Raw genomic sequence first — 12,391 nt, forward strand, 5'->3', positions numbered from 1 at the left:
AGCCCACGGAGCTGATCCTACAGCCGCCGATCGGTCCAGCCAGCCCCCTGCAAAGATGATCCCGGCCAGCTGAGGGTGTCGGATGCTGCCTGAAGCCTCAGCTTTGCTGAACACACCTGCCCAGCCCTTTAACTTCTCTTGCACTTCAGGGACCACTAGATCCAAAGCTTCTAGTATTGTATTTCTTTAAACAAACAAAAAACTGGGAGAATTTCCTGGCAAACAGCGGTTGCTGCTGACATGACCAAGAAAAGGCATTTCTGCTTCCACGCGGCCACTGGCAGCTTTCAGAAGCATCCACTTAAAATATTTTTTAATCTGATGTCCAATTAGTGGGGGGTACGCCTTTAAAAAGCTGCATTTTTCTAAATACTAGAAGTCCGAATGGGCAGGACTGTTTCAGGCAAAGCTGGAGCCCAACCAGACCTTTCACACTCCAACTCCCATATTCCCCCACTGTGCTGGCTAGGGCTGATGGACAGATGGACCCAGAACATCGAAAGGCCATGTTTCTACACATCCAGCAGCCCGGGGGGTGGGGGGGGGGGTGCTTTTCTGAACGGAGCTTTGCTCCCACCCAGCCCAAATAAGAGCGACACGGACTTTCCTTCTCAAGATGGGGAAACCCCAGGCATGATTTTTATTGGATTCCAAGTCGCCATTACACAGAAGCTACAACTTTTGCCCTCATCACAGACCCAGCAGGCACAGCAACCGTGTCCCACTGCATTGTGGACCCTGCGAAATTCAGAGCTCGGAGACAGCGTCCAGTCCCGGCGGGAATGCCCTCCAAACCCAGCGGGAGTCACACAGAGCGCCGGGCCGGGCCGGGCCGGGAGAGGAAAGAGCCATCTTGCAGCATTGCGTGTCAAAAAAACAAACCGGCCAGCCCTCTTCGAGGCCGGAGGCAGCGTGGGTGCTCTCAGAGGAATGCCGCGCCAGATCTCAGAATCACCTCCGTCATCCCCGCCGCATGCATGTGCCCGTTCAGGAACGCGCCGCTGCGCCCAAACACCACACACCGGCGCATATGCGGATGGGCCCCTCTTCCCACGCCAGGTTCACCCAGTGAAATCCAACGGCCCTCTTGCGAGGGGAGACCGGCCCCGGGGGGTTCAACCCACGATGATGCTGAAGCCACAGTGGAACCGGTGCTTCCAGTGGTTGAGGAACGCGCCCAGGGCCAGGGTGACCGGCAGCGGAGGCAGCTTCTTCTCCAGGACAGCCCCTACACACCAGTTACTATCCAGAAATCCTACAAGGAAGGAAAAAGGAAAGAAAGCGGGCAGCTGAAGCAGCAAAGGTCCCCCACAACATTTAAAAAATATCCTACAAGCTCCTTCCCCACCAACAAGGAGCCGCAATCGGGTTGTTTCTCTTCCGAAGGAGGGCTCGGTCTTTCAGTCTCATGCAGAGTCCCTTGGGGCCTCGGAGCTGGTCCCAGAAGCTCATTCCCCGTCTCGGAAGATCTTCCGACCACTGGACTGTGTGTGTAGGTGGGAAGGCACATCCATGGAGCAAGTTAAGCACTTGGAACAAAATGGAGCGCACCATCACCGACAAAAGAACCCTCGAGGTTGGCTGCTTTGCACAGTCCCAGATTAGTTTTACCTGCCGAACCCAAGTTAATTTTCCCGACAAGCAGAGTTCTTGCTTATTTGGCCTATTCCCAGTTTTCTTTCCCTCTGCATCTTCTTCCATCTAACAGTATCTCCCTAATTTTTTCCATTTTATTCGCTGTGGGTGCGTATTTTGCGGCTGTGTTGTAAGCAGGGATTATCTGTGGCTGGATTCAGGCAAGGTAACAAGCCCTGTCATTTTAAAAACCATGGTTGTCTAAACCTAGACAGAGTGGCTTGTCCATGATCAACAAACCATATTGCTGGGTTCTGACACCACAACAAACCTGGCTTCTAAAGGACCATGGCTTATGTGTTGTCTGAACCCAGTCTTGGTGTGTGTTACATACTCCTGAGGAAAGTGTTGCTAGGAGCCCATTTCAATATGAGTGTTTTTTTTACCTCCATGGGTTTCCCCAAGCAGCTCTGAGTTTCCTTCTGTGAAATGGGTATTTTCCAATGTGGGTTGGAATTTGGAGGAGGATAATTGCCAGGAAGAAAAAAAACGTGGTATTTGTGGGGGAAAACAAGTGAGAGCGGTTTGTCATTTTTAGCTGCTCTTCCACCTCTGTGGACTGGCGAGAGGGCTGGGCAAACCTGGTTGGGTAAGCCAGGATTCTGGATTCAGGTTTAACCTCGGTTAGAACAAGCCAGGATTCATAAACCAGCTTCAAACCATGGTTCCAAACAGGAGCCAAACAAATCCTGGCTTCAAGTCAGGTATAAAACAGGCCCTAAGAGGCAGGATCTGTTGAAGAGGAACAAGAGAGAGAACCGTTGTTGTTGAACTCTGCTTTGAGCGCTAAACCATCCTGACTCAGACCCACCTCTGAAAACCACATTGGCCTGCGGCAGTGTCAGCTGATAGCCGAAGGCAAAATTCGTGTCTTGCAGCCGTGTGTTGGCCTCAAATTCCACCCCAACCTGGATCTGGTGGGGAAAAAAGCAGAGGTGGAATCAGAGGAGCCAGCGGGCCAAAATAACTAGGGGCAGAGAAGGAGCGAGGAGGAAAGGAGATAACACGCCCGTTCAAATTACCTGGTCGTTGGCCCGATGATAGTAGCTGGCGTGAGCACCGCCGTATCCAAGGTTGAGCGTGGCTACCCATTTGAGAGCTGTGGCAGATGGGGAGAAAAGCGCACTGAGAGGGGCCGGAGGAGAGGCACAGAGACACCTTTGTGATATGCCATGGGCATCATCTCCTGAAAGGCCGTGTGATTTCTTAGATCAAAGAAGCACCTGCTAGACAGTTAGCCACAATCAGTTTCGTCTCCCTCCCACACTGTCCCTGGATTATCTGGAACCTGCGACCCAAGAAAACTGGGAGAGGTTTGGGGCAGATTTCTTCCCACCGCACAGAGGGAGAAAAGATGAAGAGGGAAGGAAAAGCACAGTGACGAGACACGTCCTTGCAAGGTTTAATACGGAATTCCCTTCGGACCAGCCAAGCCACTACCGCAACTTGTGGTGGTGAAGTTCTGGGAACACATTTTCCACTGGTTCTATCCCAAATCTGCTCCTGATGGATAACTGCAAGTGTGGGAAGGATTTTTTGAGAATTAGTCCCCTGCTGATTTCCGAAAGGGGCCGGGAACAGACGAAGGCAGCCATCGCGACCCTTGCCACCCACTTTGTCAAAGGGAGGACTCATCCGTGTAACTCCTCCTGGCCCCCACATTCTGAAATGGTACAGTCCCAAGAGGGCTGAACCATTTTCCCCACAGGCCTCCCTAAATTTGAATTGGCTCTTCCTAGTCTCGCTCGATGCCGGGAAAGAAGTAACAGGAAGATACACTTGGAAAACGACACAGATCAGGGAAGCCGACAACACGATGCTCGGCCCAGAGGCCTTTGTACTACAACTCCTATCATCCCTGGACGGCATGGCTCGTGGCAAGAGGGATGGGCGCTATAATGCAAACCGCCCAGTGCCACAGTATGGATGGGATGCGATGAAACAACTCGCCAGGATGTTTACCCTCCGAGTCCCAATTATCTCCAGCAAAAAGGACCCACCTGTGTACTTCCCGGCCAGGGTGATGAAGGCTCCCTCTTCCCCCGGCCGCCGATGGTAGACCATCTCCCCGCCGAGGACCAGGCGCGAGGTCACGCTCTGCAGGAAGTGCGCCACCAGGATGACTGCGAAGAGGGAAAGGCCATCGCGGTCTGAGGCACAGGGTGCGGCCCCTGCCTCTCCCCGCCCTTGCAAGAAGAGATGCGGGCAGAAACGGACGCCACGCTCACACCCACGGACTCGAGACGACCACGCGTGTTCCCCGCCGGTAGAGAGGGAAGCGATGCAGAGACGGGCGGTTTTTCAGTGGCTGGAGCAGCAGTGATCCCCTCCTGGGCTCTCCAGATGTTGGGACCCCAGCGCTCATCAGCCCTAGCCAGCACACGATGAAGGATGATGGGAGCTGTGGCTTCCACATGCTGGGTTCTACAGGTTGCTCACCCTCCTGTGGGGCGAGACACTGGGGAAGGCCCCGCAAGGCGCTTCCCCATGCCAAAGCAACAGCAGAACGCGAGTCACTGGGCCAAATTTCCCAGCTCCTACAGGAGATTAACGATCAGGAAGGGGGAATGATCACCAGGAAATAAACCTGGGTTGCTGTTTATGATTTGGGGTTCGCCTCTGCTTCCCCCCCCCCACACACACGCACACAGCCACGTAAGCAGCTAAGGAGTGCCAACGCAAAGTGCAGAGCCAAGAGAAAGAAAACGGAGGGGGCAGATTGCACCCCCCGCCCCCGATAGCTGCAGAGGGGTGTCAACCCGGCCTGGCACTCACTCACTCGATTCGCTGATCAGGTCAGGGTTGCCCAGCGTCAGCGTGGCCGTGTAGTCCTCCCCCCGGTATTCAGTATCGAACTGCCAAGTCACAAATTTGGACTGCTGCGTCTGAAAGAAAAGGTAGACAAAACGGGGCGAGGAGTGAAGGGACTCTTTGAAACAGGACCGAGGCCTAATTGTCAGAGCGGTGGCAAACCGGCACCTGGGTCCCGGGGGAAAGAAAAGGCACAAGCGACGGCATCTCCACGAACAGCAAAACGCCCTTCATGTAGAAAGCTAGCATGCCAGGTCAGTGATGCCCTAACTTTCAAGGTGCGGGGAATTCGTTCAAAAACAGGCCCATCGTAAGACTTCCAGTTTGAAGCGGTGCGACCCAGACAGGGCTTGATCTCCACAGCAAAGGCCAGGGCTATGTTCAATGGCCTCCTCCTTGTGCTCTGGCTGAACCATGGCAGGTTTGTTCGTTCGTTCCCACACCACCCCACAACCAACGACCGGGAGACGGATGGACGGACTGACCAACCGCACAGGTGGGGAAGAGCCCTGTGAAGCATGATTCTGTGGCGGGAATTTCAGGGGCCACAAGTTGTCAGGCTGCAACTCCTATCATCCCCACCCAGCGGGGATAATGGGGGCTGCAGTTCAAATCCAGCGCAGGGCAACCATCTGGAGGGAGGGAGGGAGGGAGGGAGACAGGGCCGTCTTAGCCCATGGGCCTGATGGGCACTTGCCCGTGGGCCCCATACTAACCTGTGTATGTTAACCCTTCAATGCAGCTTGTATCATATATGATACATACTGATCAAAGGCGTACGGTCTCTTCACTCATTGCTAATTTAAGTTCTTTTCTGCTTTGTATCGTTCCTGATACACACCGGCACTGAGCTTGTCATGGGGGCGCCAGCGCACCGCTTTGCCCGGGGCCCAAAATGCTGTCAAGGTGGCCCTGGAGGGAGGGAGAGCGAGCATTACCTGGAATATGGCCTTTGTTCGTATCCGCTCCGCCAGTAAATGAAGCACCTGAGCATTGAGGCTTCCGGCATTGCTGATATCGCCAATGAGCGTCGGGAAGGCCTACAGGGAGGAAGGCAGACAGAAAGAACCAGGCACTTGGGTTTTTCCGGCTGCCCCTTTGCACCACCCAGTAGGAGGGGCAGATGAGGGGGGGGGGAATCAGCATATTTTCCTTTATTTTAAAAAAATCTGTATTAAGAAGATGACCAGTCTTTGTTAGGGAGGTCGTTAGTCCTGGATGGTTAAGGCTGGGATCCCTCTTTGAGCTGAATGTTCAGACAGCAAGGGAAGAGAGACCCCAAAATGACATGCATCTCCCTTGAGAATTAAAGTCAAGGGTCCTACCGCCCTCCCTAATTCTCGTTTTCCACCCTGTCCTAAAGAAAAAAGACTCTTTCCTCACCTCCGTAGGGCTCAGTTGCTGGTCCCCCACAAAGGTTGCGTTGAAGTGGTAGCTTGACTGGCCAATTGTGCTCATGTGAATGGTGTGCGTGACCTGGAAGCAGACCGGCCCATGGCGGGGTCAAGTGGTTGAAGCAGAAGACTTGAAAAAAGATGCCCGCCCCCCCCCCCAGGGTGTGGCAGGAGAAAACACTGTGTCCCTTTTGAGAAATGGCAGCAATGACCCCACAGATGGGAAGAGCAGGTGCCCACATACAGTTTTGGGAGCTCTGGGATCTGCCAGGGTGAAGGAGTTCGCAAAACCACCAACTCCTGCTTCAAGGCTTGGTTTTGCCCATGCTGAACCACGTGCGAATTTGGCATGGAGGCCTTGAAGACTGGAGAGCCCTCATGCCCACATCTGATGCCTCTGCAATGAATTTAGAAATTTACCAGCTGAGCTGGGACTACAGAAGATGCTGAAACACGCATGCAAGGAACATGCCAGGCTATCAAGTCAGCAACACCGGCCCACCTCTGGAGCAAGACTGATGGAAAGGCAGGATATAAGGTGGCTCAGACAGAGCTTAGAAGGCTGCCTTCTGCTGTCTGTCCACCTGGTCCAGAATCGCCTTTCCTGGCCAGCAGTGGTCCCTCACCTATGTCAGGTAAGGGGTCTTTCCACATCAGTTGCTACCTGAGAACTAGGAATGATCTTCTTCATGCAAAGCAAGTGTCCAACTACTCAGCTAAGATACCCACCTGAAAATGGCTGCTGAGGGATTTATTAATGACTAGCTTGACTCCTTCCATTTGTTGAGGGAAGACTTCTAAAGCAGAACAAGAAACCAGCAGAAGCAACATTTAGATTTGGCCTCGCTCAGGAACAACTGCCAGAAGTAGCGTGCAAGCTACCAGATATAGTTTGTGAGGTTTTTCTTCATTATTAAGGCTGGTTCAGGCCAAAGAACTGCCAAAATCCAGGTTTCCCCGTCATGACACACCCTGGAGCACAGTCTTGCACGCACTCACACTAACACAGAAAAAAATCCCACAGTTCCTAGCCAAGTGAAATTCTGTGCTGAGGAAGTGCTTCAGGCGTTAAAGATTTTAATTAAATCTGCTAAGGTTTTCATTAAACTTTTAATCAAATCCATCTTGGGCTAATGGAACTTTGATTCCAAGTATTGCAATCATGATACAGTCTAATGGTTCAGGGCACAGTTCTGTGTATGGATACCTGGGAGGAAAAGAAGTCCTACAACTCCCAGAATTCCCCAGCCTGCTAGATGGGGAATCCTGGGAGCTGTAGGACTCCACCCTCCCCATCTACACCTGATTAAACCTGGCCCGCAGGGGTACTGGGGCTCCTCCGTGCTTTAGCGACAAGGAGGGAAGGCTTACCTTTGCACTTTCGGTGGAGTTCATCAAAGCTGCCCGGGTTGCTGATGGGCTCCTCGCGACGAAGCCCTCTTCGCAGGCCAGGCACAGGGGACACCACATTCCCCATGGCCCCTTCTAACCCCCCACACGCTCAGCCCAAATGCTGACCCATGCGGCTTTTGAAAAACCCTCAGGGCAGCCGTGCCCGCTCTCCCGGCTCTCGCTCTTTTAAGTTCGGAGGGGGTGAAGGCGCAGTGGGATCCCGGTCACACAAAGCAGCAGCTTAGGATCAGCAGGTGGAGGCCACGGGGGTGCAGCGGGCAGCCCTGTCTGGACATGATCCCCCAGCCAAGCGGGGCGGTTTTGCGCGCTCCGGGAGAGCCGAGCGAGGAGACCGTCAATGGAGCATCCTGGATGTGCCAGGCGGGGTGAAGGCAAGATCTGGGGCGTGCATAGAAAGGCGGCTCCAGAAGGCAGACCCCCCCCCCGGCACCAAGCACCCGACAATGTCCTGGCAAGGCAGGTAAGGCGCAGCGGGGGCGGGAGAAGGCGCGTTAGCTGCAAGCCCAGACCCCAATAACCCCCCACTCGGTGATCTTGATGGGGGCAGCCATTTTGCCCCTCCCCCGCCCTCTTTTTAGGAAGAGTGTTTCCTGCCCACCACCCGGTCTGTTCCTCCGGGGGCCATCTTTAAAGCGGGCAGAGCCCCTCCCGACGGTCCCCTGTCCCAGCCAGGCGTCGGAGCGGAAGTCAGCCAGGCTCCTGATTGGATAGCCATGTTGCGCACACTTCCGCATTCCGAAGCCACGTCACGCGGTCGCTTTTTCTCTCCCTGTGATTGGGCCAAAATGTTGCCCCCGCCTCTCAACGTTCCAAAGCGTCGCAACGTGACCCAAGCTGCGAATTCGCCTGGCCGCACTTGAAACCCGCGTGCCTGTCCGTCCCGCCCTGAAGGGAGCAGGTTGCAGGGCTGCTCCCCATGCTTTGCACATGCTCAGATGAACCCTGGAACTCCCAGCCAACGGTGCTGGGAGGTCTAGGGCTTCTTCGCCAACTAAACATGCCCGGCATTCATAGTATCATAGAATAGTAGGGTTGGAAGGGACCATGAAGGCCATCAAGTCCAACCCCCTGCTGTTGCTGGACACCAATTCGCAGCATCCCACTCGGCCATCTAGGATGCCTCCAGTGTGGGAGCGCCCCCCACCTCTCCAGGCAGCTGGTCCCACTGCCGTGTTGCTCTGGCAGTGAGGAAGCTCTTCCTGATGCCCAGCCTGAACCTCAGTTGTTGCAACTTGAGTTGGTTATTCTGCTCTGGCATCAGCAAGAAGAGATCCTGACCTTCCCCTTTGTGACAGTCTTTGAGGGACTTCTAGAGGGATCTCATGTCCTCCCTCAGTCTTTTCCTCTCAAGGCTGAACATGCTCAGTTCCCTCAGTTTCTCCTCACAGGGCAGTGTCTCCAAACCCTGGGCCATCTTTGTTGCCCTCCTCTGGACCCTTTCTAATGTCTAATTATGCCCAAGGTAAACCATGATCGCAAATTTGGAATCAAATTTTGTTTCGCCCACGATAGCATTAATTAAAAGCACACGGGATTTCTGAAGTTCACCTGGTGCAGTTAAACTGTGATTCACTTCTGCAAGATGCAGGGAGGCAATTTGGACGGCTTCAAAGGCGCGGTGAGCCCATTCATGGAGGCGAAAGCTATTCCAGGCTGCTAGTCCTGATGGTTGTACACTACCAGCAGAGGCAGTGTGCTTGTGTAGACAGTTACTGGGGAACACGGCTGGGGGAGTGTTGTTGCATTCCTGTCTTGCTTGGGAGGCTTCCTTGGGGCTAGGAAGCCCTACGGGGGGCAGCCAGACGCCCACAGGAATTCACATTTGTGCAATTCCAGTGTTGTTCTTAGGTTTTGCCACTTCTCCGCAGGGATCGATGGCAAGACCAAGGAGAGTGTTGTGGCTTCCCAGCAGTGCCAAAAACACCCTGGAAAAGTGAGTCCAAGAGTACAGGAGTGTCTCCTTAACTGAGAGGGACAGTCCATGTCCCCAAAGGTGTCTGAAATGCGATTCACAAACCAGCCTCTTCACTAAATCCCAGACTGATAAAATCCTTTGAAAGGGACAGGGGGGAAATACTGATTTGAAAGCTAAAGCAATCAATGCGCTCAGCTCAAAAGTACATGCCAGCCTAGACAATCTGGAAAAGAGCTAAGCCCACAGCCTCAATAGGAGCTCCCTCCCAAAGAAGCATGCAATCTTCTGTAGGTTTGCTTGGGAGTAAGTTTCCTTGCGCGCAGCGTGGTGACTTTTCCAGTGAACATGTATGGGTTGGGGTTTACCCTAAGCAGGTAAGTGAGAATAAGACTGCAAACCTGAGGCTTGGCTTCATCTAAAAGTGTTGGATCGGACTGCACAGTATTAAATGGTGACACCATTGCAGCCAGATTTTGGAGGCAGGGGACCGTGGGAGCACAAGAGACATTCCTGTGTGGACAAGCTGTGTCCAGCCTATTCAATTTGTGAAAGAAAGATGTTTCCCATTGACCATCCCATCCTAAATATGTTGCCTCTGTAAGTCTTCTCTGTGTATGGCTCCTTGGTAAGGTGCATTCCATCAGTCCATGACCCTGCAGAATTCATTGGTACCAATAAGTCATCTCCAATTTAGGGCAACCCTGGGAATGAATGGGTTCCACAGAGTCCTGGGAGTCATCTAACTGGGACTGTGTAGTTAATGTCCCACAACAGCAGGGAGTTGGCCCCGATGGCCTTCTGGCCCCTTCCAGCTCTACTAATCTGTGATTCTCATGATCCTTGATAGGGAATAAACTCCATTTAATGCAATGGGACTGACTTCTGAGTAAACATTCAAAGACTGGGACTGAAACAATGATGCAATCCTATATATATTTACACAGGAAAAAACGCCTTACAACTCCCAGAACAGATGGCTGGGGCAAACTGAGAGCTGCAGGGCTATTTTCTGCCTGAATATGCATAAAATTCTGCCATAAAGCTTGGGTCCCGTTAATAAAGAACCTCAAAGCATCTTAAAGTCTAAGAACTTTATTTGAATAAATAAATTTATTTGAATATGCCCTTTCACAGACATTGTTTGCTTCTTCAGATGCAGGAAACAGAATTGCTAAATTGAAACCAATGTTTAATCCAGACAAGGAGTTTTGTTTTTAGAAACATAGAAACACAGAAACAGAGCAAGTCGGAAGGGGTCTCCTGGGCCATCTAGTCTGACCTCTGGCTCCAGCCGGCTCCACTCATGACCTGCCATTTTGGGGGACTGACTCGTCTAATTTATTTGTTTATTAAAAGCTTTTGTATGCCGTCCTATTATACAAGATCTCAGGATGGCTTACAATATTTAAAAGGACAATTAAAACTAGAATTCCAATAATAAAACAGAGCAAAACAATAAAACAAACAGAGCGACTAAACTTAAAAACTGTTAAAGTTTAAAATACTGTTTAAATAAAAAGGTTTAAATTCCATATTAAAACACTACTCCTGAAGCCTCTGTTTAAGGAGGAACCCCATTCTGCTTCGATATTTCTTTGCTGGAACCGGTAATTTTTCCCTCCTCCCAGAATGTGGATTTCCAGATCGGAGCAGGAGTGATGTGGAAGATGGGCAGGGTGTTCTTTTCCCCCCTCCCCCCTCTGATTCGGTGTTTTTCTGGGACGGGTTGGCTATGCAACGCATCCTTGAACTTCAATCACGCAATGGCTCTTCAAACACAGGGGAACATGGTGTGACATTTGTGAAGAAGACAGGACAAGATTTTTTTTTAATAGATAATAAATTTCCTGCCAAATTTCCGCACAAATTTCGGATGCCGACTCACTGGTCTGCAATGGGCCGTTTCAAAGGCATAGAAATGTTATAATAATAATAATAATAATAATAATAATAATAATAATAATAATAATAATAAAAATGAAAAGCAGGAGGGATTTTGTTCCCGGCCCTGTCCGTCCTCCCCGCACGGTCCCGCCGGTGTGTTCCTGGCCAGTCCGTGAGAAGAACACCTTGATCTTGCCCAGCAGCCCATGGGGGGCTGCACTGGGGTTCTGTGTGTGCAGCTGCCACTGTCCCTCCTGCAGGCCTGTGTTGGACCGGGTCGCCCGTTCCGTGTTTCACTGGGCCATTAGCCTGTTGCAAGCGTTTGTGCGGATCAGGCCCGCCGCCTTTGAGCTCAGCCATGACTTGAACCAGTTCCATCCAGACTTCGGAGGAGGAGCTTCTGGGGCCGGCAACGCTCCGCGCGGAGCCCTTTCTTGTTACGCCAAACCTCGGCCCGCGGTGCTTGGCATCCGGACGCAACGGTGCAGCTTGCGGGGTTAGACTGTGCACTGGGTCTTGGGCCAGGTTCCCCAGTGCACCTCCTGGCACCCCTGCCCGGGGTCGCTGGCAGCCGTGCTCCAACATTTGTGGAAGACGAGATGTTAGAAAGCGTCTCACGGGGATCCCATCTTCCGGCAGGTGGCAGCGTCTTCTCTTGCTCCTGGCACTGACCGCTAAGAAGGGGGAGCAGTGAAGGCCTTACATTCGTTTCATTTCTGTCATTCGTTTCATTTCTGTCCCACCCTTTGGCCAAACTTTCCCCACCTCCTGCCAGCAGCCCGTTAAACATTTAAAATATCTTGAACCCTTCTGAAAGATCGACAACTAGACCGGCACTAATTAGCAAGCAAACTTGAAAGAAATGAACCTGGAAATGCCCCACTGGATGCCTGGGAGAAGAGGAAAGACTGAACCTCGCAGTGGCTGGACCTCACTGTGGAGAGCCGGCCACAACGGGGGAGCTGCCACCGAAAAGGCCCTGCCCACTGCTTCCTATAGAATTGTGGAATAGCAGGACTGGAAGGGGCCAAGAAGGGGACCAGGCCCAACCCCTGAATATATTCCTCAGAAATAAATATTAATCCATATAGAGAGATATGTTCCTCTGAGAGGCCGGGGGCATATTGGACCCAGTGCCCAGGGGTCGAGAGTCTCTTGAGGACCAATTTACTCTTTGGACGTCTAAAAAATATTTACTGCTGACTGCTCCCCCCACCACCACCTGTTAGTCAATCTAACATGTTGGAGGTTAATGTCCAGCGATAAGATTAGGACAAAGCGGTCGGTGTCCTTCACCTCGCTCGCTAATAAACCCTGTGGACCTCTGGGGACGTTGAAA

At 52.2% G+C, this 12,391-nt stretch overlaps 1 protein-coding gene across 3 annotated transcripts; it reads right to left on the reverse strand.

Moving 5' to 3' along the window:
• Window positions 1-603: 603 nt before the first annotated feature.
• Window positions 604-7,877, reverse strand: TOMM40L (translocase of outer mitochondrial membrane 40 like). 3 transcript variants are annotated; one of them, XM_044448800.1, is made up of 10 exons: window positions 7,212-7,230; window positions 6,570-6,637; window positions 6,085-6,237; window positions 5,830-5,922; window positions 5,385-5,486; window positions 4,415-4,520; window positions 3,636-3,758; window positions 2,658-2,734; window positions 2,447-2,549; window positions 604-1,255 (listed from the first exon to the last, which is right to left on the reverse strand). In XM_044448800.1, the coding sequence occupies exons 4-10, from the start codon at window positions 5,902-5,904 to the stop codon at window positions 1,116-1,118; spliced, it is 726 nt and encodes a 241-aa protein (XP_044304735.1). In that variant the 5' UTR covers window positions 5,905-5,922; window positions 6,085-6,237; window positions 6,570-6,637; window positions 7,212-7,230; the 3' UTR covers window positions 604-1,115. The 3 variants fall into 3 exon arrangements, with proteins under 3 accessions (XP_044304735.1, XP_044304733.1, XP_044304734.1); XM_044448798.1 differs by lacking the exon at window positions 6,085-6,237 and having other exon boundaries at window positions 7,212-7,876; XM_044448799.1 differs by lacking the exons at window positions 6,085-6,237; window positions 6,570-6,637 and having other exon boundaries at window positions 7,212-7,877.
• Window positions 7,878-12,391: the final 4,514 nt, after the last annotated feature.

The sequence above is a fragment of the Varanus komodoensis genome, unplaced genomic scaffold (assembly GCF_004798865.1).
Source record: "Varanus komodoensis strain SLA01 unplaced genomic scaffold, ASM479886v1 scaffold55, whole genome shotgun sequence".
NCBI lineage: Eukaryota > Metazoa > Chordata > Lepidosauria > Squamata > Varanidae > Varanus > Varanus komodoensis.

Coding starts and splice junctions, on each gene's coding strand:
- TOMM40L (XM_044448798.1), bottom strand. CDS start 7,317: ATGGGGAATGTGGTGTCCCCTGTGCCTGGCCTGCGAAGAGGGCTTCGT. Junction 3,759..4,414: donor TGACCTGATCAGCGAATCGA/GTGAGTGAGTGC, acceptor CCCTCTTCGCAG/TCATCCTGGTGGCGCACTTC. Junction 2,735..3,635: donor CCTGGCCGGGAAGTACACAG/GTGGGTCCTTTT, acceptor CATCTGCCACAG/CTCTCAAATGGGTAGCCACG.